The sequence below is a fragment of the Mustelus asterias genome, chromosome 19 (genome assembly GCF_964213995.1).
Source record: "Mustelus asterias chromosome 19, sMusAst1.hap1.1, whole genome shotgun sequence".
Classification (NCBI taxonomy): Eukaryota; Metazoa; Chordata; class Chondrichthyes; order Carcharhiniformes; family Triakidae; genus Mustelus; species Mustelus asterias.
In genome coordinates, this window is record NC_135819.1 from 3,716,751 (window position 1) to 3,741,733 (window position 24,983).

The following is a 24,983-nucleotide window of genomic DNA, read 5'->3' on the forward strand; positions in this document are numbered from 1 at the left end:
GCCTACTTGTGACACTAATAAATAAACTTTAAACTGAAATACTCTATAGTGCTGCATTTTTTCCAGAGTTTTAGCTCCATTCCCCTACTCTCATTCTAAATCTTGATAATTCCACAAAGAACTAGTCCAAACTAAATTATCCAAATGTTAAGTTTAAATTCAATTTTTGCTCTGTTTGATCTATACAGTAGTATCTATTCTACAAAGAAAATTCATAAGCTGTTTAGCCATTTTGATGTGAAAAGGTGACTATACTTAACGGCTGTGGGGCATGTCTAGAACATTCTGAGATCTTGAAAGACACTTTATTGGTTCTTTATTTCATATCTATTTCCAAAGGTGTCCTTTTCCAATAGCACTGTGACAGTATACTGCTGAAAAGATTTACATGAGAAAGATGCAAAAAAATGTCAGTATGGTTAATTCACCATTCGAAAGGTAATCTATACATCGAGCAATGAATTCATTACCCAAAATAAGGCAATAATCAGAACCAACATTTATAACCTGATTTGATTTGATTTATTATTGTCACATGTATACAGTGAAAAATATTGTTTCTTGCGTGCTACATAGATAAAGCATACTGTTCATAGAGAAGGAAAGGAGAGAGCAGAATGTAGTATAATGATAGCTAGGGTGTAGAGAAAGATCAACTTAATGCGAGTTAGGACCATTCAAAAGTCTGATGGCAGCAGGGAAGAAGCTGTTTTTGAGTCGGTTGTCCTCAGACTTTTGTATCTTTGTCCCGATGGAAGAAGGTAGAAGAGAGAATGTCCGGGGTGCGTGGGGTCCTGGATTATGCTGGCTGCTTTTCCGAGGCAGCGGGAAGTGTAGACAGAGTCAATGGATGGGAGGCTGATTTGCATGATGGACTGGGCTTCATTCACGGCCCTTTGTAGTTTCTTGCAGTCTTGGGCAGAGCAGGAGCCATACCAAGCTGTGATACATCCGGGAAAAATGCTTTCAATGGTGCATCCGTAAAAGTTAGTGAGAGTCGTAGCTGAGATGCCAAATTTCCTTAGCCTCCTAAGAAAGTAGAGGCGTTGGTGGCTTTCTTATAGTGTCGGCATGGGGGGGACCAGGACAGGTTGTTGGGGATCTGGACACTTAAGAACTTGAAGCTCTCGACCATTTCTACTTTGTCCGCAATGATGTAGACAGGGGCATGTTCTCCACTACACTTCCTGAAGTCGATGATGATCTCAGTTTTATCGACACTGGGGGAGAGATTATTGTGGTTGCACAGATTTTCCATTGCATCATTGTTTGTCTCGGGCTGCTCAATAAATATTTCAACTCAGTGAGCACAATACACCTATTTTGGTTCATGTGGTAGTTTCTGCTCCCGCTTTAATGTATCAACCCTTTAGTCCAAGTCCAGTCCTATTTTCCTTAACAGTAAACCAGTGGTGGCACTCTTTCCTCGGGGGGGGGGGGGGGGGGTGCCACATGATCTTTTGATTTGATTTGATTTATTATTGTCACATGTATTAACATACAGTGAAAAATATTGTTTCTTGCGCGCCATACAAACAGAGCATACCATTCATAGAGAAGGAAAGGAGAAGGTGCAGAATGTAGTGTTACAGTCATAGCTAGGGTATAGAGGAAGATCAACTTAATGCGAGGTAGGTCCATTCAAAAGTCTGACAGCAGCAGGGAAGAAGCTGTTCTTGAGTCGATCAGTACGTGTACTCAGAGTTTTGTATCTTTTTCCCGACGGAAGAAGGTGGAAGAGAAAATGTCCTGGGTGCATGGGGTCCTTAACTATGCTGGCGCTCTGCCGAGACAGTGTAGACAGAGTCAATGGGTGGGAGGTTGGTTTGCGTGATGGATTGGGCTACATTCATGACCCTTTGTAGTTTTTTGCGGTCTTGGACAGAGCAGGAACCATACCAAGCTGTGATACAACCAGGAAGAATGCTTTCTATGGTGCATCTGTAAAGGTTGGTGAGAGTCGTAGCTGACACGCCAAATTTCCTTAGCCTTCTGCAACAGTAGAGGCGTTGGTGGGTTTTCTTAACTATAGTGTCGGCATGGGGGGACCAGGACAGGTTAATTTAATTTGATTTATTATTGTCACATGTATAGAGATACAGCGAAAAGTATTGTTCCTTGTGTGCTATACAGACAAAGCATGCCATTCATAGAGGATTTTAGGCTCAACTTGAGCACATATCCCGGTTGAGACCAGTGTGGCATTGGAGGAGTGCTGCACTGTCAGACGTGCTACCTTTCAAATGAGATCATCAGCCCTCCAAGTAGACGTAATAGGTGCCATGATCATTAGAAAACCACTGTGCTTTTGCTAATATTTATTCCTCAACACTAAAGTAGATTATCTGGTCATTATCTCGTTGCAATATGTGGGATCATGGCTACACTTCAAAACCACTATAAAATGCTCGAACATTCTGGAGTTGTGAAAGGCTCTATCATCCCTTTTATGATGGAGTTTCCTAGCTTTTCTCGGGTGACATTAATGTCTCCTCTGACCCGTTAACATATATTCTAACAGAGGCTTTGTTTTCATACGTACTGATGTAAATCGTAATGTGCAATGATCCTCGGCAAAAACTTCAATACGCTGAAACCCTGTGACTAGTCTGTCCTCATTGTGTAGACCTTTGTGATGAAATAATGCCATCCGTAATCCTTCTCATCCCCGAAATAATTGTGAATCAAGAGGTAAAAGGGAAGGAGTAACTTGAATCATTGAATCCTTACAGTGCAGAAGGAGGCCATTCAGCCCATTGAGTCTGCACCAACCACAATCCCACCCAGGCCCTATTCCTGTAATCTGTCATATTTACCCTGCTAATCCCCCTGACACTAGGATCAATTTAGCATAGCCAATCAACTTAACCCGCACATCTTTGGACTGTGGAAGGAAACCGGAGCATCCGGAGGAAACCCACACAGACACAGGGAGAATGCGCAAACTCCACACAGACAGCGACCCGAGACTGGAATCGAACCCGGGTCCCTGGTGCTGTGAGGCAGCGGTGCTAACCACTTGCCACTGTGTTGCCCTTAAAACAATTACAATCACCAGGGGAAAGGGTATTGAGAAAATTGTTAGACAAATCCCCGGTACTGATTGAACTCATCCTAACATCTTAAACAAGTGACTGCAGAGGTATTAGATGCACTGGTTTTGATTTTCCAAATTCCAGAGTTTCTGGAAAGGTTCCAGCAGATTGGAAAATGGCAAATGGAACTTGTCTGTTCAAGAGAGGGAGACAGAACCAGGAAAATACAGGTCAATTAACTATACATCTGTCATTGGAAAATCTATTATTAAGGAGGTTATAACAGAGCACTTAGAAAATCTCAATGCAATCAGGCAGAGTCAACATGGTTTCGTGAAAGGGAAATTGTGTTTGACTAATTTATCCTTGAGGAAGTGACAAGAAACATGGATAAAGGGGAACCTGTGGATGTGGTGTACTTAGATTTCCAGGAGGAGATCAAATGTGACTACACAAAATAAGAGCTCATGGTGTAGGGGGTAGCGTGTTAGTTTTAATAGAGGATCGGTTAGGCATAAATGGGTCATTTTCAGATTGGCAAGATGTGATGGGTGGAGTGTCACAGGATACAGTGCTCGGGCCTCAACTATGTATAATTTACATCAATAATTTAGATGAAGGGACTGAATGGTTGCTAAATTTCTGATGATGCAAAGATAGGTAGGAAGGTGAGTTGTGAAGAGGCCACAAGGAGGCTACAAAGGCATATAGATAGGTTAAGTGAGTGGGTGAAAAACTTAGCAGATGGAGAATAATGTGGGAAGATGTCCACTTTGACAGGACGGATAGAAAAGCGATATGTTAGCTAAATGGAGAGAGACTGCTGATCTGTGAAGTACTGAGGGATCTGGGTGTTCCTGGAAGATGAATCAGGAAAAGTTAGTATGGAGGTCAAGCAAGTGATTAGGAAGGCAAATGGAAAGTCGTCATTTATTGGAGAATGGAATAGGGAAGTAGGGAGGTTTTGCTACACTACTACAGGGCATTGATTAAGTCCACATCAAGAGTACTCCTCATATGATTTCATTAGAAGTGAATGTTCACTCAACAGACTCCTGGGATGAGGGTGTCATCTTATGAGGAAAGGTTGGACCTGTATCCACAGGAGCAAAGGAATTAGGAGCAGAAGTAGACCATTTAGCCCCTTGAATCCGCTCCACCTTTCAATAAGGTCAGGACTGATCAACTCAACTTACCATCTGCCCTGTTAGGAAATCAAGAAAGTTTAAGTAATTTATATTTGTGTGTTGGGAGTAAGATACATCTTTAAGTTTAAGCTTAATTTGTGTTCCTGTGTTCTTGTATTAAGAAAGAGTTAAGAACTTGGGTTTTGGTTTAATTTTTTTTCAGTTGCCTGTGAACCTCTGGGTCTGTTTAGATGCCTGCATTGTAATGAGGCTTTTACAAACCCTAAAATAAACACAAGGTATGAAAAACTAGGTTGTTGCTTAGCAACCAAGGACCCACACAGAAAAGCAGAAGCAGTTTGTTTTGTTGAAAGAAGATAACCCAGGAGTAAGCAGCGCTCACAGAACCGCTGGAATAGAATCATAGAATCCTTGCCGTGTAGAAGAGGCCATTCCATCCTTTGAGCCTACACCAACTCTCTGATCCAGAATTCTATCCAGGCCCACTTCCCTGCCCTAACACTGTAACCCCACACATTTATCCATCCAACCCAACCTGCACATCGTTGAACACTAAGGGACAATTTAGCATAGCCAATCCAAGTAACTTGCTCATCTTTAGACTGTGGGAGGAAAGCAGAGCACCCAGAGGAAATCTACGCAGACGTGGGGAGAATGTGCAAACTCCACACAGACTATCATTCGAGGCCGGAAGTGAACCTGGGCCCCTGGTGGTGTGAGGCAGCAGTACTAACCACTGTACCACCGTACCACCCATAAATTGAGAGGCAGCATGAGCTAACTGGGCATAACAACAGGAAAGCAAGACATGAAAGTAGACTGCAGACATCAGGTCCCAAGCTAAAGAACAGAAAGTCCCAGAAACCAGGGAAAGGGACAGAAGCAAGTTCCCAGAAGAGTTTCAGTCAAAGGAACAAAGAATACGGAATATGGAAAAAAGGTTCTGTTGAATGAAGTTGAGAGTGAGGAACAGAAAAAAGGTTCCAGGTTAAAAGGCAAAGCTGCAGGAGGTGATGCAATCAGCTTGACAGAAGCTGAAATCCAAGGTGACCCAAGGATTGGTGATATGTTAATACAGCTTGTGGAGTAGTGGTGTTCTTTTAGCAGCTGGTCACCTGAGAGATTATGCAGAAGCTTGAATGCACGTGATGATCCAGGGTAGAGGAATATCAAAAGGAAAGGTCGAAACCCTGGATGTGGATCCTTGGTGAAAATATCCAAGAGAAAGTGTAATTTGGGAGAAGATTCTAAGGCATGTTCATTGAGAGTGGGGGTTGGAAACCCTTATGTGGAAGTCCGAGTTCCAATGAGACCAGTTGGTTCACAGTGTGACAAACAGCTGGGGGAGTTGAAAAATCCATAGTTGTTTTGGGTGGCTTCTGTCACTTGGTTTTAGGGTGTGGTGTGCCCAACCACAGGTCACAGTTTGGTGCAAATAGACTGTGTGTGTACTGTGAACGTTAGAGTATAAGATAGATTTTGTAACTTGTGTTATCCTTACAAATCTGTAAAGGTATGGCTGGGGTGAAGGAATAGTGTATTATAATTTATCTCTTGTTTGATAAATGTTTTATTATTTTGTTAGAGGTTTATCAGCAGTTTCTGTGACTTTGTTCATTAACAGCCTTCCATGTATCAATGAAAGTGAGGATCTATGAAGCCAGATTCTGTCCTGGGATCTGACTTGTCCAGTAGGTAACGGCAGCTGGAATTGTAACACCCCCAATAATTCTTAGTCTATCAAAAAACTGTCGAACTCCACCTTGAATAAATTCAATAACCCAGCCTCCATTGCTTTCTGGGGAAAAGAATTACAAAAATAACAACCCTTTGGGAAGAAAAGTATTATCTTCATCTATCTCAAACAGTAGACCTCTTATTCTTAAACTGGTCCCTAGTTTAAGTCACTCCCCCAATATCAAATCCTATCAAATAACCGCAGGATCTCATATGTTTTAATAAGACCACCTCTCATTTTTCTAAACTCCAGCTTAATCATAGAATCCCTACAGTGCAGAAGGAGGCCATTTGGCCTATCAGGTTTGCACTGACCACAATCCCACCCAGGCCCCATAATCCCATGCATTTACCCTGCTAGTCCCCCTGATATTAGGGTCAATTTTAGCATGGTCAATTTTAGCATAGCCAATCCACCTAACCCGCACATCTTTGGAGTGTGGGATGAAACTGGAGCACCCGGAGGAAACCCACGCAGACACGGGGAGAACGTTCAGTCTCCGCAAGGACAATGATCTCAGGTGGGAATCGAATGTGGGAACTGGCACTGTGAGGCAGCAGTGCTAACCACTGTGCCACCCTTTGTTCAACATTTCTTCATGAGATAAGGAATTTAGAAGAATGCGAGGTGGTCTTATTGAAACATTTAAGATTCTGAGGGGACTTTACAGGGTGGATGCTGGAAGGATGTTTTCTCCTGTGGGAGACTCTAGAACTGGGAGACATGATTAAAAATCTGCAGACTCCCATTTAAGGCGGAGAGGAGAACATAGAACAGTACAGCACAGTACAGGCCCTTCAGCCCTCGATGTTGTGCCGAGCTTTGTCCGAAACCAAGATCAAGCTATCCCACTCCCTATCATCCTGGTGTGCTCCATGTGCCTATCCAACAACCGCTTGAAAGTTCCTAAAGTGTCTGACTCCACTATCACAGCAGGCAGTCCATTCCACACCCCAACCACTCTCTGAGTAAAGAACCGACCTCGGACATCCCTCCTATATCTCCCACCATGGACCTTATAGTTATTCCCCCTAGTAACAGCTACATTCACCCAAGGAAATAGTCTCTGAACGTCCACTCTATCTATCCCCCCATCATCTTATAAACCTCTATTAAGTCACCTCTCATCCTCCTCCGCTCTAAAGAGAACAGCCCTAGCTCCCTCAACCTTTCCTCATAAGACCTACCCTCCAAACCAGGCAGCATCCTGGTAAATCGCCTCTGCACTCTCTCCAATGCTTCCACATCCTTCTTATAGTGAGGTGACCAGAACTGCACACAATATTCCAAATGTGGTCTCACCAAGGTCCTGTACAGTTGCAGCATAACCCCACGGCTCTTAAACTCAAACCCCATGTTAATAAACGCTAACACATGAAAGGCCTTCTTCACGGCTCTATCCACTTGAGTGGCAACCTTCAGAGATTTGTGGATATGGACCCCAAGATCTCTCTGTTCCTCCACATTCCTCAGAACCCTGCCGTTGACCCTGTAATTCACATTCAAATTTGTCCTACCAAAATGAATCACCTCACACTTATCAGTGTTAAACTCCATCTGCCATTTTTTGGCCCAGCTCTGCATCCTATCAATGTCTCTTTGCAGCCTACAACAGCCCTCCACCTCATCCACTACTCCACCAATCTTGGTGTCATCAGCAAATTTACTGATCCACCCTTCAGCCCCCTCCTCCAAGTCATTGATAAAAATCACAAATAACAGAGGACCAAGCACTGATCCCTGTGGTACACCGCTGGTAACTGGTCTCCAGTCTGAAAATTTTCCATCCACCACCACCCTCTGTCTTCTATGAGATAGCCAGTTACTTATCCAATTGGCCAAATTTCCCTCTATCCCACACCTCCTTACTTTCTTCATGAGCCTACCATGGGGAACCTTATCAAACACCTTACTAAAATCCATGTATACAACATCAACTGCTCTACCTTCATCTACACACTTAGTTACCTCCTCAAAGAATTCAATCAAATTTGTGAGGCAAGACTTACCCTTCACGAATCCGTGCTGACTATCACGGATTAGGCTGCATCTTTCCAAATGGTCATAAATCCTATCCCTCAGGACCTTTTCCATTAACTTACCGACCACCGAAGTAAGACTAACCGGCCTATAATTACCAGGGTCATTCCTATTTCCTTTCTTGAACAGAGGAACAACATTTGCCACTCTCCAGTCCTCTGGCACAATCCCCGTGGAAAGTGAGGACCCAAAGATCAAAGCCAAAGGCTCTGCAATCTCATCCCTTGCCTCCCAAAGAATCCTAGGATATATCCCATCTGGCCCAGGGGACTTATCGACCCACAGGTTTTTCAAAATTGCTAATACACCTCCCCTCAGAACATCTACCTCCTCCAGCCTATCAGCCTGTATCCCACTCTCATCCTCAAAAACATGATCCTTCTCCTTGGTGAACACTGAAGAAAAGTATTCATTCATCGCCTCTCCTATCTCTTCTGACTCCATGCACAAGTTCCCACTACTATCCTTGACCGGCCCTAACCTCACCCTGGTCATTCTTTTATTTCTCACATAAGAGTAAAAAGCCTTGGGGGTTTCCTTGATCCGACCCGCCAAGGACTTCTCATGCCCCCTCCTAGCTCTCCTAAGCCCTTTTTTTTAGCTCATTCCTTGCTACCTTGTAACCCTCAAGCGACCCAACTGAACCTTGTTTTCTCATCCTTAGACACGCTTCCTTTTTCCTCTTGACAAGACATTCAACCTCTTTTGTGAACCATTGTTCCCTCACTCGGCCATTTCCTCCCTGCCTGACAGGGACATGCCTATCAAGGGCATGCAGTATTTGTTCCTTGAACAAGCCCCACTTTTCATTAGTGCCTTTCCCTGACAGTTTCTGTTCCCATCTTATGCTCCCTAATTCTTGCCTAATCGCATCATAATTACCCCTCCCCCAATTATAAACCTTGCCCTGCCGTATGGCCCTATCCCTCTCCATTGCAATAATGAAAGACACCGAATTGTGGTCACTATCTCCAAAGTGCTCTCCCACAACCAAATCTAACACTTGGTCCAGTTCATTACCCAGTTTTTTCTCTGAGGATCCCCAGAGAGCAGTGGAGGCAGGATCAGTGAATATCTTGAAGCAGAGATAGATAGATTCTTGACTAACAAGGGGGTGGAAGGTTATCGGGGGTAAGTGGAAATGGTGGGCCTGAAGTGACAGTCAGATCAGCCAAGATCTTATTGAATGGCGGAGCAGGCTCGAGGGGATGAATTCTCAGGTATGTCCACAGGGGTTGACTGAGTGACCACTGGATTTCACTTGATTTTCCAAATCTTTGCAAACGCACATAACACAGCAGAAAATAGCACAACATCAGTCATTCCTCTTTGCAATTTCCAAACACATGGTGAAACTGGATAACTCAGATATTTAGGCTGCATGCCTGTTATCAGATTCCCTCCAATGGGGCTGTGTGAGGCTCCGCACTGCTCTCTTTCGCCATCCTGTGACTTCCTCGGGTATTGCAGCATGCTACTCTCGACCTCCCCCCTGCGGTTTAATCTGGTATTTCAGCATGGTGCTTCACTCCCTCGTGTGGCTTGACTCGGCATTTACAGCATGGTGCTCCCATGTTCCCTCCTGTGGTTTACCTTGGTATTACAGCATGGCGCTCTCGTGCTCCCGCTATGGTTTAACCCTGATTTGGAGATGCCGTCGTTGGACTGGGGTAGGCACAGTAAGAAGTCTCACAACATCAGGTTAAAGTCCAACAGGTTTATTTGGTAGCACGAGTTTTCGGAGTGCTACCAAACTTTAACTACCGGACTTTAACCTGGTGTTGTGAGACTTCTTACTATGGTTTAACCCAGTACATTGGGGAAACCATGCAGACGCTACGACAACGGATGAATGAACACCGCTCGACAATCACCAGGCAAGACTGTTCTCTTCCTGTTGGGGAACACTTCAGTGGTCACGGGCATTCAGCCTCTGATCTTCAGGTAAGCGTTCTCCAAGGAGACGTTCGCGACACACGACAGCGCACAGTCGCTGAGCAGAGACTGATAGCCAAGTTCCGCACACATGAGGACGGCCTCAACCGGGATCTTGGGTTCATGTCACACTATCTGTAACCCCCACAACTTGCCTGGACTTGCAGAGTCTCACTGGCTGTCCTGTCTGGAGACAATACACATCTCTTTAACCTGTGCTTAATGCTCTCCCCACTCACATTGTCTGTACCTTTAAGACTTGATTAGCTGTATTAGCATTGATTAGCTTGATTAGCATTCCAATCATTATTCTGTAAATTGAGTTTGTGTCTCTGTATGCCCTGTTTGTGAGCACATCTCCCACTGCACCTGACGAAGGAGCAGCGCTCCGAAAGCTAGTGGTTTTTACTACCAAATAAACCTGTTGGACTTTAACTTGGTGTTGTTAACCCAGTATTGCAGGTTGCTGCTCTCGTGCTCCCTCCTGTGGTCTAACCCGGCGTTGCAGGAGGCTGCTCCCGCGCTCCCCCGTGCGGTTTAAACTGGTATTTACAGCCTGATCCTCACGGGCTCCCCTGTGTAGTTTAGTCTAGTATCTATGCTCCCGGGCTCCCTCTGTGGTCCAACCCGGTATTGCAGGTCAATGCTCAGGAGCTCCACCGTGTGGTTTAAATCGGCATTAACAGCCTGCCTGATGCTCACGAGCTCCACCGCGTGGTTTGAACTGCTCACGGGCTCGACCATGTGGTCAAACCCGGTATTGCCGGTAGCTGTTCACGGGCTTTCCCGTGTGGTTTACACTGGTATTTACAGCCTGATGCTCACGGGCCCCACCATGTGGCCTAATCCGGTATTGCCGGTAGCTGCCACGGGCTCCCCCTTGTGGTTTAAACTGGTATTTACAGCCTGATGCTCACGGGCTCTATCATGTAGTCCAACCCGGTATTGCAGGTCGATGCTCACCGGCTCCCCCGTGTGGTTTAAACTGGTATTTACAGCCTGAAGCTCACGGGCTCCCCAGTGTGGTTTAGTCTGGTATTTATGCTCCCGCGCTCTACCATGTGGTCTCAGCCGGTATTGCAGGTTGATGCTCACGGGCTCCACTGTGCGGTCTAAACCCGGTATTGCTGGTATTGCTGTTGCTGTTGCTCTCGGGCTCCCCCTTGCGGTGCGGTGCGCGTGCTCGCTCGCTCCGGCGGGGCCGCGCGCTGTGGTTAAAGGCGCGCCCCCGGTGGGGCAGTGCGCGCGCCCCCGCCGCCGCTCGCGCACTCGGGCTGTTTGCTGTTAAAATGGCCGCCACGGTGTTCCCGGGCGTGCGGCTGCTGTCGATCGGGGATCAGAACGGGGAGATCCAGCGTCGCTCGGAGCAGCAGCCGCTCCGCCTGGAGATCAAAGCGGGTCCGGAGAGCGCCTGCATCAGCCTGTACAGCAGTGAGTGCCAGCGGCCCGGGCAGGGGGGAGGGGGGAGAGCCCGGGGACACAGCGCGGCCTACAGCCCGGTCCGGACCGCCCGCCTCGGCACCACAGCCCGGGGAAAGGCCGAGGCCTCCGGGTCCGGGGAGCGGCTCCGGGATCCAGTCTGAACCCCCGGGATCCAGTCTGAACCCCCTCCGGGATCCAGTCTAAACCCCCTCCCCCGCCCCCCTCCGGGATCCAGTCTGACCCCCGCCCCCCTCCGGGATCCAGTCTGACCCCCCCCCTCCGGGATCCAGTCTGACCCCCCCCCCCTCCGGGATCCAGTCTGACCCCCGCCCCCCTCCGGGATCCAGTCTGACCCCCGCCCCCTCCGGGATCCAGTCTGACCCCCGCCCCCCTCCGGGATCCAGTCTGACCCCCCCCCCCCCCCCGGGATCCAGTCTGAATCCCCCTTCCCCTCCCATCCGGGATTTAGTCTGAACCCTCCCCCCTCCGGGATCCAGTCTGAACCCTCCCCCCCCCCCCCCCCCCCCAGGATCTACTCCGAACCCCCTTCTCACCCCCTGGGATCCACTCTGAACCCCCCAGGATCTACTCCGAACCCCCTTCTCACCCCCTGGGATCCACTCTGAACCCCCCCAGGATCTACTCCGACCCCCCTTCTCTCCCCCTGGGATCCACTCTGAACCCCCTTCACCCCCCCCCCCCGGGATCCACTCTGAACCCCCTTCTCTGCCCCCCCCCGGATCTACACTGAACCCCCTTCTCCCCCCCCCCAGGATCCACTCTGAACCCCCTCCCCCCCCCCCCCGGATCTACTCTGAACCCCCTTCTCCCCCCCTCGGGATCCACTCTGAACCCCCTTCTCGCCCCCGGATCCACCCTGAACCCCCTTCTTCGCCCCCCCCGGATCCACCCTGAACCCCCTTGTCTCCCCACCCTCTAGGGGTCCACTCTGAACCCCTTCTCTCCTCCCCCCCCCCCCCAACCAGGATCCACTGAGCCCCCTTCTCACCCCCCCCCCCCGATCCACTCTGAACCCCCTTCTCTCCCCCCCAGGACCCACTCTGAACCCCCCTCTCTCCCCCCTCCCGGATCCACTCAGAACCCCCTTCTCCCACCACTCCCCGGGATCCACTCTGAACCCCCTCCCCGGGATCCACTCTGAACCCCCCCCCCCCCCGGATCCACTCTGAACACCCTTCTCTCCCCCCCCGGGATCCACTCTGAACCCCCTCCCCCCCCCCCCCCGGGATCCACTCTGAGCCCCCCCTTCTCTCTTCTCCCCCCCCCCCCGGATCCACCCTGAACCCCTTTGTCTCCCCACCCTCTAGGGGTCCACTCTGAACGCCTTCTCTCCTCCGCCCCCCCCCCCCAACCAGGATCCACTGAACCCCCTTCTCATCCCCCTCCCCAGATCCACTCTGAACTCCCTTCTCTCCCCCCCAGGACCCACTCTGAACCCCCCTTTCTCCCCCCCCCCTCCCGGATCCACTCTGAACCCCCTTCTCCCACCACCCCCCAGGATCCACTCTGAACCCCCCCCCCCCGGATCCACTCTGAACACCCTTCTCTCCCCCCCCCGGGATCCACTCTGAACCCCCTTCTCTCCCCCCCCGGATCCACTCTGAACCCCCTTCTCTCCCCCCCCCAGGATACACTCTGAACCCCCTTCTCTCCCCCCCCCCCCCCAGGATCCACACTGAACCCCCTTCTCTCTCCCCTGGGATCCACTCTGAACCCCCTCCCCCCCGGGATCCACTGTGAACCCCCTTCCCTCTCCCCTGGGAACCACTCTGAACCCCCTTCTCTCCCCCCCCCCTTCGCCGGGATCCACTCTGAACCCCCTTCTCCCTCCCCCCCAACCCCCGGATCCCCTCTGAACCCCCTTCTCTCCCCCCCCCCCAGGATCCACTCTGAACCCCCTTCTCTCCCCCCCCCCCGGGGACCAACCCTGAACCCCCTTCTCTCTCCCCCCCCCCCCGAATCCACTCTGAACGCCCTTCTCTCTCCCCCCCGGGATCCACTCTGAACCCCCTTCTCTCTCCCCCCCCCCGGGATCCACTCTGAACCCCCTTCTCTCCCCCCCGGGATCCACTCTGAACCTCCTTCTCCCCCCCGGGATCCACTCTGAACCCCCTTCTCCCCCCCCCGGGATCCACTCTGAACCCCCTCCTCTCCCCCCGGGATCCACTCTGAACCCCCTCCTCTCCCCCGGGATCCACTCTGAACCCCCTCCTCTCCCCCCGGGATCCACTCTGAACCCCCTCCTCTCCCCCGGGATCCACTCTGAACCCCCTCCTCTCCCCCCCCCTGGGATCCACTCTGAACCCCCTTCTCTCCCCCCCCCCCGGATCCTCTCTGAGCCCCCTTCTCTCCGCCCTGGGGGCCACTCTGAACCCCCTTCTCTCCACCCTGATCCACTCTGAACCCCATTCTCTCCCCCCCCAGGATCCCACTCTGAACCCCCTTTTCTCCCCCCCCGGATCCACTCTGAACCCCCTTCTACCCCCCCCCCAGATCCACTCTGAACCCCCCTTCTCTCCCCCCGGGATCCACTCTGAACCCCCTTATTCCCCCCCCGGATCCACTCTGAACACCCTTCTCTCCCCCTGGGATCCACTCTGAACCCCCTTCTCTCCCCCCCCCCCCGGGATCCACTCTGAACCCCCCAGGATCCACTCTGAACCCCCTTCCCCTCCTCCCGGGATCCACTCTGAACCCCCTTCTCCCCCCTCACACCCCGGGATCCACTCTGAACCCCCGTCTCTCCCCCCCCCCCCCCGGGATCCACTCTGAACCCACTTCTCCCTCTTCTTCCCCCCCCCCCGGATCCGCTCTGAACCCCATCTCTCCCCCCCCCTCCCCCGGATCCACTCTGAACCCCCTTCTCTCCCCTGGGATCCACTCTGAACCCCCTTCTCCCCCCCCCGGATCCGCTCTGAACCCCCTTCTCTCCCCCCCCCCCCCGGTATCCACTCTGAACCCCCTTCTCTCACCCCCGGGATCCACTCTGAATGCCTTTCTCTCCCCCCGGGATCCACTCTGAACCCCCTTCTGTCTCACCCCCCCTCAAGATCCACTCTGAACCCCCTTATCCCCCCCATCCCCGGGATCCACTCTGAACCCCCTTCTCCCCCCTCCCCCGGATCCACTCTGAACCCCCTTCTCCCCCCCCCGGGATCCACTCTGAACCCCCTTCTCTCCCCCCCGGGATCCACTCTGAACCCCCCAGGATCCACTCTGAACCCCATTCTCTCCCCCACGGGATCCACTCTGAACCCCCTTCTCTCCCCCCCCCCCCGGGATCCACTCTGAACCTCCTTCTCCCCCCCCCCAGGATGCACTCTGAACCCCCTTATCTCCCCCCCCCCCCCGGATCAACACTGAACCCCTTCTCTCCCCCACCCCCGGGGATCCACTCTGAACCCTCTTCTCCCCCCCCCCGGGATCCACTCTGAACCCCCTTCTCTCCCCCCCAGGATCCACTCTGAACCCCCTTCTCTCCCCCCCCCCCCGGATCAACACTGAACCCCCTTCTCTCCCCCACCCCCGGGGATCCACTCTGAACCCCCTTCTCCCCACACCCCCCAGGATCCACTCTGAACCACCTTCTCTTCTCCACCCCCCGGGATCCACTCTGAACCCCCTTTTCTCCCCCTCCCGGATCCACTCTGAACCCCATTCTCACCCCCCCGGGGACCCACACCGAACACCCTTATCTCCCCCCCCCCCCCCCGGGATCCACTCTGAATCCCCTTCTCCCCCCCCCCTCCCGGATCCACTCTGAACCCCCTCCTCCAACCACCACCCGGGATCCACTCTGAACCCCCTCTCCCCCCCCCCCGGGATACACTCTGAACCCCCTCCCACCCCCCGGGATCCACTCTGAACCCCCTTCTCTCCCCCCGGGATCCACTCTGAACCCCCTTCGCCCCCACGGGATCCACTCTGAACCCCCTTCTCCCCCCCCCCCCCGGGATACACTCTGAACCCCCTTCTCTCCCCCCCCCCCCAGGATCCACTCTGAACCCCCTTCTCTCTCCCCTGGGATCCACTCTGAACCCCCTTCTCCACCCCCCGGATCCACTGTGAACCCCCTTCTCTCTCCTCTGGGATCCACTCTGCACCCCCTTCTCTCCCCCCCCCAACTGCCGGGATCCACTCTGAACCCCATTCTCCCTCCTCCCCCCCCCCCCTCCGGATCCACTCTGAACCCCCTTCTCTCCCCCCCCCCCCCCACCTGCCGGGATCCACTCTGAACCTCATTCTCCCTCCTCTCCCCCCCCCCCCCCCCGGATCCACTCTGAACCCCCTTTTCTCCTCCCCCGGGGATCCACTCTGAACCCCCTTCTCCCCTCCCCCCCGAATCCACTCTGAACCCCCTTCTCTCTCCCCCCCCCCTCACCCGGGTTCCACTCTGAACCCCCTTCTCTCTCCTCCCCCCCCCCCCCCCCCCGGGATCCACTCTGAACCTCCCTTCTCTCCCCCCGGGATCAACTCTGAACGCCCTCCTCTCCCCCACCGGGATCCACTCTGAAACCCCTTCTGTCTCACCCCCCCAAAGATCCACTCTGAAACCCCTTATCCCCCGTCCCCGAGATCCACTCTGAACCCCCTTCTCACCCCTCCCCCGGATCCACTCTGAACCCCCTTCCCCCCCCCGGGATCCACTCTGAACCCCCTTCTCTCCCCCCCGGGATCCACTCTGACCCCCCCCCCCCCGGGATCCACTCTGAACCCCATTCTCTCCCCCACGGGATCCACTCTGAACCCCCTTCTCCCCCCCCCCCGGGATCCACTCTGAACCTCCTTCTCCCCTCCCCCCCCCCTGGATCCACTCTGAACCCCCTTATCTCCCCCCCCGGATCAACACTGAACCCCCTTCTCTCCCCCACCCCCGGGGATCCACTCTGAACCCTCTTCTCCCCCCCCCCCGGGATCCACTCTGAACCCCCTTCTCTCCCCCCCAGGATCCACTCTGAACCCCCTTCTCTTCCCCCCCCCCCCGGATCAACACTGAACCCCCTTCTCTCCCCCACCCCCGGGGATCCACTCTGAACCCCCTTCTCCCCACACCTCCCAGGATCCACTCTGAACCACCTTTTCTCCCCCCTCCCGGATCCACTCTGAACCCCATTCTCACCCCCCCCCCGGGACCCACACGGAACCCCCTTATCTCCCCCCCCCCGGGACCCACTCTGAACCCCCTTCTCCCCCCCCCTCCCGGATCCACTCTGAACCCCCTCCTCCAACCACCACCCGGGATCCACTCTGAACCCCCTCTCCCCCCCCCCCCCCCGGGATACACTCTGAACCCCTTCTCTCCCCCCGGGATCCACTCTGAACCTCCTTCTCTCTCCCCTGGGATCCACTCTGAACCCCCTTCTCTCTCCCCTGGGATCCACTCTGAACCCCCTTCTCCACCCCCCCCCCCGGATCCACTGTGAACCCCCTTCTCTCTCCTCTGGGATCCACTCTGCACCCCCTTCTCTCCCCCCCCCACCTGCCGGGATCCACTCTGAACCCCATTCTCCCTCCTCCCCCCCCCCCTCCGGATCCACTCTGAACCCCCTTCTCTCCCCCCCCCCCCACCTGCCGGGATCCCCTCTGAACCCCATTCTCCCTCCTCTCCCCCCCCGGATCCACTCTGAACACCCTTTTCTCCTCCCCCGGGGATCCACTCTGAACCCCCTTCTCCCCTCCCCCCCGAATCCACTCTGAACCCCCTTCTCTCCCCCCCCCCTCCCCCGGGTTCCACTCTGAACCCCCTTCTCTCTCCTCCTCCCCCCCCAGGGATCCACTCTGAACCCCCTTCTCTCCCCCCGGGATCAACTCTGAACGCCCTCCTCTCCCCCACCGGGATCCACTCTGAACCCCATTCTCTTCCCCCAGGATCCACTCTGAACCCCCTTCTCTCCTCCCGGGATCCACTCTGAACCCCCTTCTCTCCCCCCCGGGATCCGCTCTGAACACACTCCTCTCTCCCCCGGGATCCGCTCTGAACCCCCTTCTCTCCTTCCCGGGATCTACTCAATACCCCCTTATCCACCCCGGATCCACTCTGAACCCCATTCTCTCCCCCCCCGGGATCCACTCTGAACCCCCTTCTCCCCCCCCCCCCCGGATCCACTCTGAACCCCCTTCTCTCCCCCCTGGGATCCACTCTGAACCCCTTTCTCTCCCCCCCCCCCCCCGGGATCCCACTCTGAACCCCCTGCTCTCCCCCATGGGATCCACTCTGAACCCCCTTCTCCTCCCCCCCGGATCCACTTTGAACCCCCTTCTCTCCCCCCGGGATCCACTCTGAACCCCCTTATCCCCCCCCCCCAGGAACCACTCTGAACCCCCTTCTCTCCCCCTCCCCCCGGATCCACTCTGAACCCCCTTCTCTCTCCTCCCCCCCCCCGGGATCCACTCTGAACCTCCTTTTCTCTCTCCCCCCCGGGATCCACTCTGAACCCCCTTCTCTCCCCCCCGGGATCCACTCTGAACCCCCTTCTCTCCCCCCGGGATCCACTCTGAACCCCCTTCTCTCCCCCCGGGATCCACTCTGAACCCCCTTCTCTCCCCCCGGGATCCACTCTGAACCCCCTTCTCTCTCCCCCCCCCCCCCCGGGATCCCACTCGGAACCCCCTTCTCTCCCCCATGGGATCCACTCTGAACCCCCTTCTCCTCCCCCCCGGATCCACTTTGAACTCCCTTCTCTCCCCCCGGGATCCACTCTGAACCCCCTTATCCCCCCCCAGGGCGCCGCTCTGAACCCCCTTCTCTCCCCCCGGGATCCACTCTGAACCCCCTTCTCTCCCCCCCCCCCCCCGGGATCCCACTCGGAACCCCCTTCTCTCCCCCATGGGATCCACTCTGAACCCCCTTCTCCTCCCCCCCGGATCCACTTTGAACTCCCTTCTCTCCCCCCGGGATCCACTCTGAACCCCCTTATCCCCCCCCCAGGGCGCCGCTCTGAACCCCCTTCTCTCCCCCATGGGATCCACTCTGAACCCCCCTTCTCCTCCCCCCCGGATCCACTTTGAACTCCCTTCTCTCCCCCCGGGATCCACTCTGAACCCCCTTATCCCCCCCCAGGGCGCCGCTCTGAACCCCCTTCTCTCCCCCCCCCCCCCGGGATCCGCTCCGGACACACTCCTCTCTCCCCCGGGATCCGCTCTGAACCCCCTTCTCTCCCCTCCCGGATCCGCTCTGAACCCCCTTCTCCCCCCCCCCCCTGGGATCCACTCTGAACCCCCTTCTCCCCCCCCACCCCTGGGATCCACTCTGAATCGCCCCGGGATCCACTCTGAACCCCCTTCTCCCCCCCGGGATCCAGTCTGAACCCCCTTCTCCCCCCCGGGATCCACTCTGAACCCCCTTCTCCCTCCCCCCGGGATCCACTCTGAACCCCCTTCACCTTCCCCCCGGGATGCACTCTGAACCCCTTCTCCCCCCCCCGGGATCCACTCTGAACCCCCTTCTCTCCCCCTCGGGATCCACTCTGAACCCCCTTCTCCACCACCCCCCAGGATCGACTCTGAACCCCCTTCTCTCCCGCCCCCCGCCCCCGGATCAACACTGAACCCCCTTCCCTCCCCCACCCCCGGAATCCACTCTGAACCTCCTTCTCCCCACACCCCCCAGGATCCACTCTGAACCACCTTCTCTTCCCCACCCCCCGGGATCCACTCTGAACCCCCTTTTCTCCCCCCCCCCCCCGGATCCACTCTGGACCCCCTTCTCTCTCCCCCAGGATCCACTCTGAACCCCCTTCTCTCCCCCCCCCGGGATCCACTCTGAACCCCCTTCTCCCCCCCCCGGGATCCACTCTGACCCCCTTCTCTCCCCCTGGGATCCACTCTGAACCCCCTTCCCCCCGGGATCCACTCTGAACCCCCTTCTCTCTCCCCCGGGATCCACTCTGAACCCCCTTCTCTCCCCCCCGGGATCCACTCTGAACCCCCTTCTCCCCCCCGGGATCCACTCTGAACCCCCTTCTCTCCCCCCGGGATCCACTCTGAACCCCCTTCTCTCCCCCCCGGGATCCACTCTGAACCCCCTTCTCCCCCCCCCCCGGGTCCACTCTGAACCCCCTTCTCTCCCCCCCAGGATCCACTCTGAACCCCCGTCTCTCCCCCCCGGGATCCACTCTGAACCCCCTTCTCCCCCCCCCCCGGGATCCACTCTGAACCCCCTTCTCTCCCCCCCGGGATCCACTCTGAACCCCCTTCCCCCCCCCGGGATCCACTCTGAACCCCCTTCTCTCCCCCCCGGGATCCACTCTGAACCCCCTTCTCTCCCCCCCGGGATCCACTCTGAACCCCCTTCTCTCCCCCCGGGATCCACTCTGAACCCCCTTATCCCCCCCCAGGGCGCCGCTCTGAACCCCCTTCTCTCCCCCCCCCCCCCGGGATCCGCTCCGGACACACTCCTCTCTCCCCCGGGATCCGCTCTGAACCCCCTTCTCTCCCCTCCCGGATCCGCTCTGAACCCCCTTCTCCCCCCCCCTGGGATCCACTCTGAACCCCCTTCTCCCCCCCCACCCCTGGGATCCACTCTGAATCGCCCCGGGATCCACTCTGAACCCCCTTCTCCCCCCCGGGATCCAGTCTGAACCCCCTTCTCCCCCCCGGGATCCACTCTGAACCCCCTTCTCCCTCCCCCCGGGATCCACTCTGAACCCCCTTCACCTTCCCCCCGGGATGCACTCTGAACCCCTTCTCCCCCCCCCGGGATCCACTCTGAACCCCCTTCTCTCCCCCTCGGGATCCACTCTGAACCCCCTTCTCCACCACCCCCCAGGATCGACTCTGAACCCCCTTCTCTCCCGCCCCCCGCCCCCGGATCAACACTGAACCCCCTTCCCTCCCCCACCCCCGGAGTCCACTCTGAACCTCCTTCTCCCCACACCCCCCAGGATCCACTCTGAACCACCTTCTCTTCCCCACCCCCCAGGATCCACTCTGAACCCCCTTTTCTCCCCCCCCCCCCCCGGATCCACTCTGGACCCCCTTCTCTCTCCCCCAGGATCCACTCTGAACCCCCTTCTCTCCCCCCCCCCCGGATCCACTCTGAACCCCCTTCTCCCCCCCCCCGGGATCCACTCTGACCCCCTTCTCTCCCCCTGGGATCCACTCTGAACCCCCTTCCCCCCGGGATCCACTCTGAACCCCCTTCTCTCTCCCCCGGGATCCACTCTGAACCCCCTTCTCTCCCCCCCGGGATCCACTCTGAACCCCCTTCTCCCCCCGGGATCCACTCTGAACCCCCTTCTCTCCCCCCGGGATCCACTCTGAACCCCCTTCTCTCCCCCCCGGGATCCACTCTGAACCCCCTTCTCCCCCCCCCCGGGTCCACTCTGAACCCCCTTCTCTCCCCCCCAGGATCCACTCTGAACCCCCTTCTCTCCCCCCCGGGATCCACTCTGAACCCCCTTCTCCCCCCCCGGGATCCACTCTGAACCCCCTTCTCTCCCCCCCGGGATCCACTCTGAACCCCCTTCTCCCCCCCCCGGGATCCACTCTGAACCCCCTTCTCTCCCCCCCGGGATCCACTCTGAACCCCCTTCTCTCCCCCCCGGGATCCACTCTGAACCCCCTTCTCTCCCCCCCAGGATCCACTCTGAACCCCCTTCTCTCCCCCCGGGATCCACTCTGAACCCCCTTCTCTCCCCCCCGGGATCCACTCTGAACCCCCTTCTCTCCCCCCCGGGATCCACTCTGAACCCCCTTCTCTCCCCCCCGGGATCCACTCTGAACCCCCTTCTCTCCCCCCCGGGATCCACTCTGAACCCCCTTCTCTCCCCCCCGGGATCCACTCTGAACCCCCTTCTCTCCCCCCCGGGATCCACTCTGAACCCCCTTTGCTCCCCCCCGTGATCCACTCTGAACCCCCTTTGCTCCCCCCCCCGGGATCCACTCTGAACCCCCTTTGCTCCCCCCCGGGATCCACTCTGAACCCCCTTCTCTCCCCCCGGGATCCACTCTGAACCCCCTTCTCTCTTCCCCCCCCCCCCGGGAACTGTTCTGAACACACTCCTCTCTCCCCCGGGATCCGTTCTGAACACACTCCTCTCTCCCCCGGGATCCGCTCTGAACCCCCTTCTCTCCCCCCCGGATCCACTCTGAACCCCATTCTCTCCCCCCCTCTCCGGGATCCGCTCTGAACCCCCTTCTCTCCCCCCCGGATCCACTCTGAACCCCATTCTCTCCCCCCCTCTCCGGGATCCACTCTGAATCCCATTCTCCCCCCCCCCCAGGATCCACTCTGAACCCCATTCTCTCCCCCCCCCCCCCCCCTCCGGGATCCACTCTGAATCTAATTCTCCCCCCCCGCCCCCAGGATCCACTCTGAACCCCATTCTCTCCCCTCCCCGGGATCTACTCTGAACTCCATTCTCTCCCATCCCCGGGATCCACTCTGAACCTCCTTCTCTCCCCCCCCCCCCCCCCGGGATCCAATCTGAACCTCCTTCTCCCCCCCCGGGATCCACTCTGAACCCCCTTCTCTCCCCCCCGGATCCACTCTGAACCCCCTTCTCTCCCCCCACCCTCCCCAGGATCCAGTCTGAACCCCACCCCCTCTCCCTGGGATGCAGCCAGGATTGAACACCCTATAGATGGATGTGGCGGGGAGAGTTTTGCGCGCTCTCTCTCTGTCTCCTCTATAATCCTCTGTCTGACCTTTTATTTTCTCCAGATTCTCCAGAAAGAGATAAATCTCTTTAAAAATTCATGCCCTTTGCTGCTTTTCTTACAACTTCTCCCAGTTTGGCCATTCACCTTGAGCCAACTTTCCTGTGTGTTTGAATTGATTTATTGTTGTTGTGTGTATTGGGATACAGTGAAAAGTATTGTTTCTTACGCACTTTACAGACAAAGCATACCGTTCATCGAGTACTTGGGGCAGAAGGGAAGGAGAGGGTGCAGAATATTAGGCTACAGTCGTAGCTCGGGTGTAAAGAAAGATTGCCTTAATCCAAACCTTTGCTGTGTAAATCTGAAATATCCAAGCTGAGTGTTTCCAGATTTTTCGGTCCGTGCTTCCTCCTTTGAGCAGCTCTACTCTCTCTCTCTCTCCCCACCTTGTGTATCTCTTTATTATGCCCTTTGGGGCGTCACCATCACTTACCATTTAACCAATTCCTAATTTTTCACCCTACAGGGTAACTCGTTACAGGTCATGCAGTGCCTGTGTGATCTTTGTGGATGTGTCCCTTCTTCTGCCTTATTCTATTTCTCCTGAATCGTTCTGTTACTCTTTGCAATATCTTTGACTAGAGGAAAGTTGTGTACCTGAAAATCCAGCTGTCTCCCTTTTATCGGTGTCTCTTGAGCATCCCCAGAATTTCCTGCTTATATTTCAGATTTCCAGCATTGGGAATTGTTTCTGCGGGGTCGATTGGATAATTTCCTGTGCACTTTTATATAAGAGTGGCTGCAATCTGTAATTGTGGACGTCAAATGTTTTAACTCCTTCTGATAAATTGTCATATTGTGTCTGCCTAAATGCAAGGAATTAGCCTGCAGCTAGGCTGAGTGTGGTGTGACATTGTAAACCAGCGCTTGAATAGTTTTTAAAAAGTTACTAATTTTAAGGCAGTGTGCTGTTATTGATCCTGCGTGGCGCTGCTTTCATGTCAAGTTTTTTGCAGCACTGATGGTTTGCAGGATGCGTGGAATTCTGATTATATCCACTCTCGGGAGGCTGTGTCATACTTGTGACAGTTACTGAGCATCACTGCATGATTCCAAAGGTTAGCACTGCTGCCTCACAGCACCAGCAACCTGGGTTCGACTCCTGGCTTGGGCCACTGTCTGTTTGGAGTTGGCACATTCTCCCCGTGTCTGCGTGGGTTTCCTCCGGGTGCGCCGCTTTCTTCCCACAGTCCAAAGAAGTGCGGGTTAGGTAGCTCAGCCATGCAAAATTGCCCCTTAGTGTCGGGGGACTAGCTAGGGTAAATGCATGGGGTTATGGGGATAGGGCCTGGGTGGGATTGTGGTCAGTGCAGATTCGATGGGCTGAATGACCTCCTTCTGCTCTGTAGGATTCTAGCTATGAAATCTCTGAAACCAATTACGTCCTTTTCCCCAGTCAAGCGATAGGGCTATTAACTCATGACGCTGCAGCTTCTAGCCTAGTGATGATTACTCTGCCTATTTTTTTGGAGAAGTAAATACTTCTGGATAACTTGGAAGTTGGCAATCACAAGATGAGGACGTGGGTTATTTTTTAAAATCGACTTTGGGTTGGTGTGTTTTGACATCACCCAGAGCTAATAAATGTTTACTGAATCCACCCTTTCTTGCAGTCTGCAAATAGAGTGTAAAAACTGCTTCTGTTCAAGGAAGTTAGCATGTTCGGTCTGGCCAGGACTCGCCTAGACTGTCCACTAGTAGAACCTACATTACACTTCAGTCCCACGCTCCTGATCTACGGACACCCGGTGCGGAAAGGGGAGGGTCGGGATGGCGGCGACCTCGTGAACCTGCTCCTGGGCCTGGCGAAACGTGGCATTTACCGGTCCAGGCAGCGGGCGATCGAGGGGGCCGTCCATCCTGACTGTCTGCCCCTCTACCGCGGCTACGTTCGCGGCCAGGTGTCCCTGGAGAGGGAGCATGCGGTGTCCACGGGCACGGTTGACGCTTTCCACGCCCGTTGGGCACCGCAGGGGTTGGGGTGCGTTATTGACCCTGACAATCACATTTTAATTTGATGTTTTTAAGTTTCCTTTGTACTTTGATTTATGTTCGGGCTGTTCCCCCCCCTTTTGGGAGCTGCCCCCTTTTACTTTGTCCTGACTTAATCTGAGTTTGTTTATTTGGTTTGACCTAAAAAGAGGGCCACTTGCTGGATGTATGATCTCTATGGAGTGTGCACTGCCTTTCACTCCTACTCTCTCTAACAGCATGGGTGGCACAGTGGTTAGCACTGGTGCCTCACATCCTGGCTTGGGTCACTGTCAGTGTGGAGTCTGCACATTCTCTCCTGTGTCTGTGTCGGTTTCCTCCAGTTGCACCGGTTTCCTCCCACAGTCCGAAAGATGTGCCAGTTAGGTAGATCAGCCATGGTAAATTGCCCCTTAGTGTCAGGGGGACTAGCTAAGGTAAATGCATGGGGTTATGGGGATAGGGACTAGGTGGAATTGTGGTTGGTTAGTTTACCGGTTAGGTGCGTTGGCCATGTTAAATTCTCCCTCAGTGAATTACGCCGGAGTGGGGCGACTAGGAGATTTTCACGGTAATTTCATTGCTGTGTTAATGTAAGCCGATTTTTTTTTTGACATTAATAAACAAACTTAAAACTTGAACTGAACATACATGAGCACCCAGTTCCCCATACCGAGAATCTTAAGTTATTATCCTTGTCTTTAAATGACTCTGTCTCTAATCTCTACAATCTCCTTCCTGTTCTGTGTTCCTCTCCAGTTACTCCACTATTGGCAGCTATTACTCTTACCAACTCATGTTCCATTCTCTGGAATCCCTGCTGTAAACCCCTACATCTCCCTCTCTTCCAAACACCCATCCCTTTAACCTGGCTTTGGTAACTTTGCCTTCCCAATTATTCTGAACCTGCCCTTTTTTTAGTTTCGAATCCGTTTTCCATATAAGACCATAAGACATAGGAGCAGAATTAGGCAACTTGGTCTATCGAGTCTGTTCCGCCATTCAATCATG

The 24,983-nt window shown here is 54.7% G+C and overlaps 1 protein-coding gene across 2 annotated transcripts in view; it reads left to right on the forward strand.

The window, feature by feature from the left end:
* Positions 1-11,165: 11,165 nt before the first annotated feature.
* Positions 11,166-24,983, forward strand: part of carm1 (coactivator-associated arginine methyltransferase 1) — a 75,663-nt gene continuing 61,845 nt past the window's right edge. Inside the window, exon 1 of one of the 2 annotated variants that reach the window (XM_078234883.1) lies at positions 11,166-11,327. In XM_078234883.1, the coding sequence (XP_078091009.1) occupies positions 11,186-11,327 (142 nt within the window). In that variant the 5' untranslated portion in view covers positions 11,166-11,185. The remainder of the gene's footprint in view (positions 11,328-24,983) is intronic. The other variant, XM_078234884.1, reaches the window with a different exon arrangement.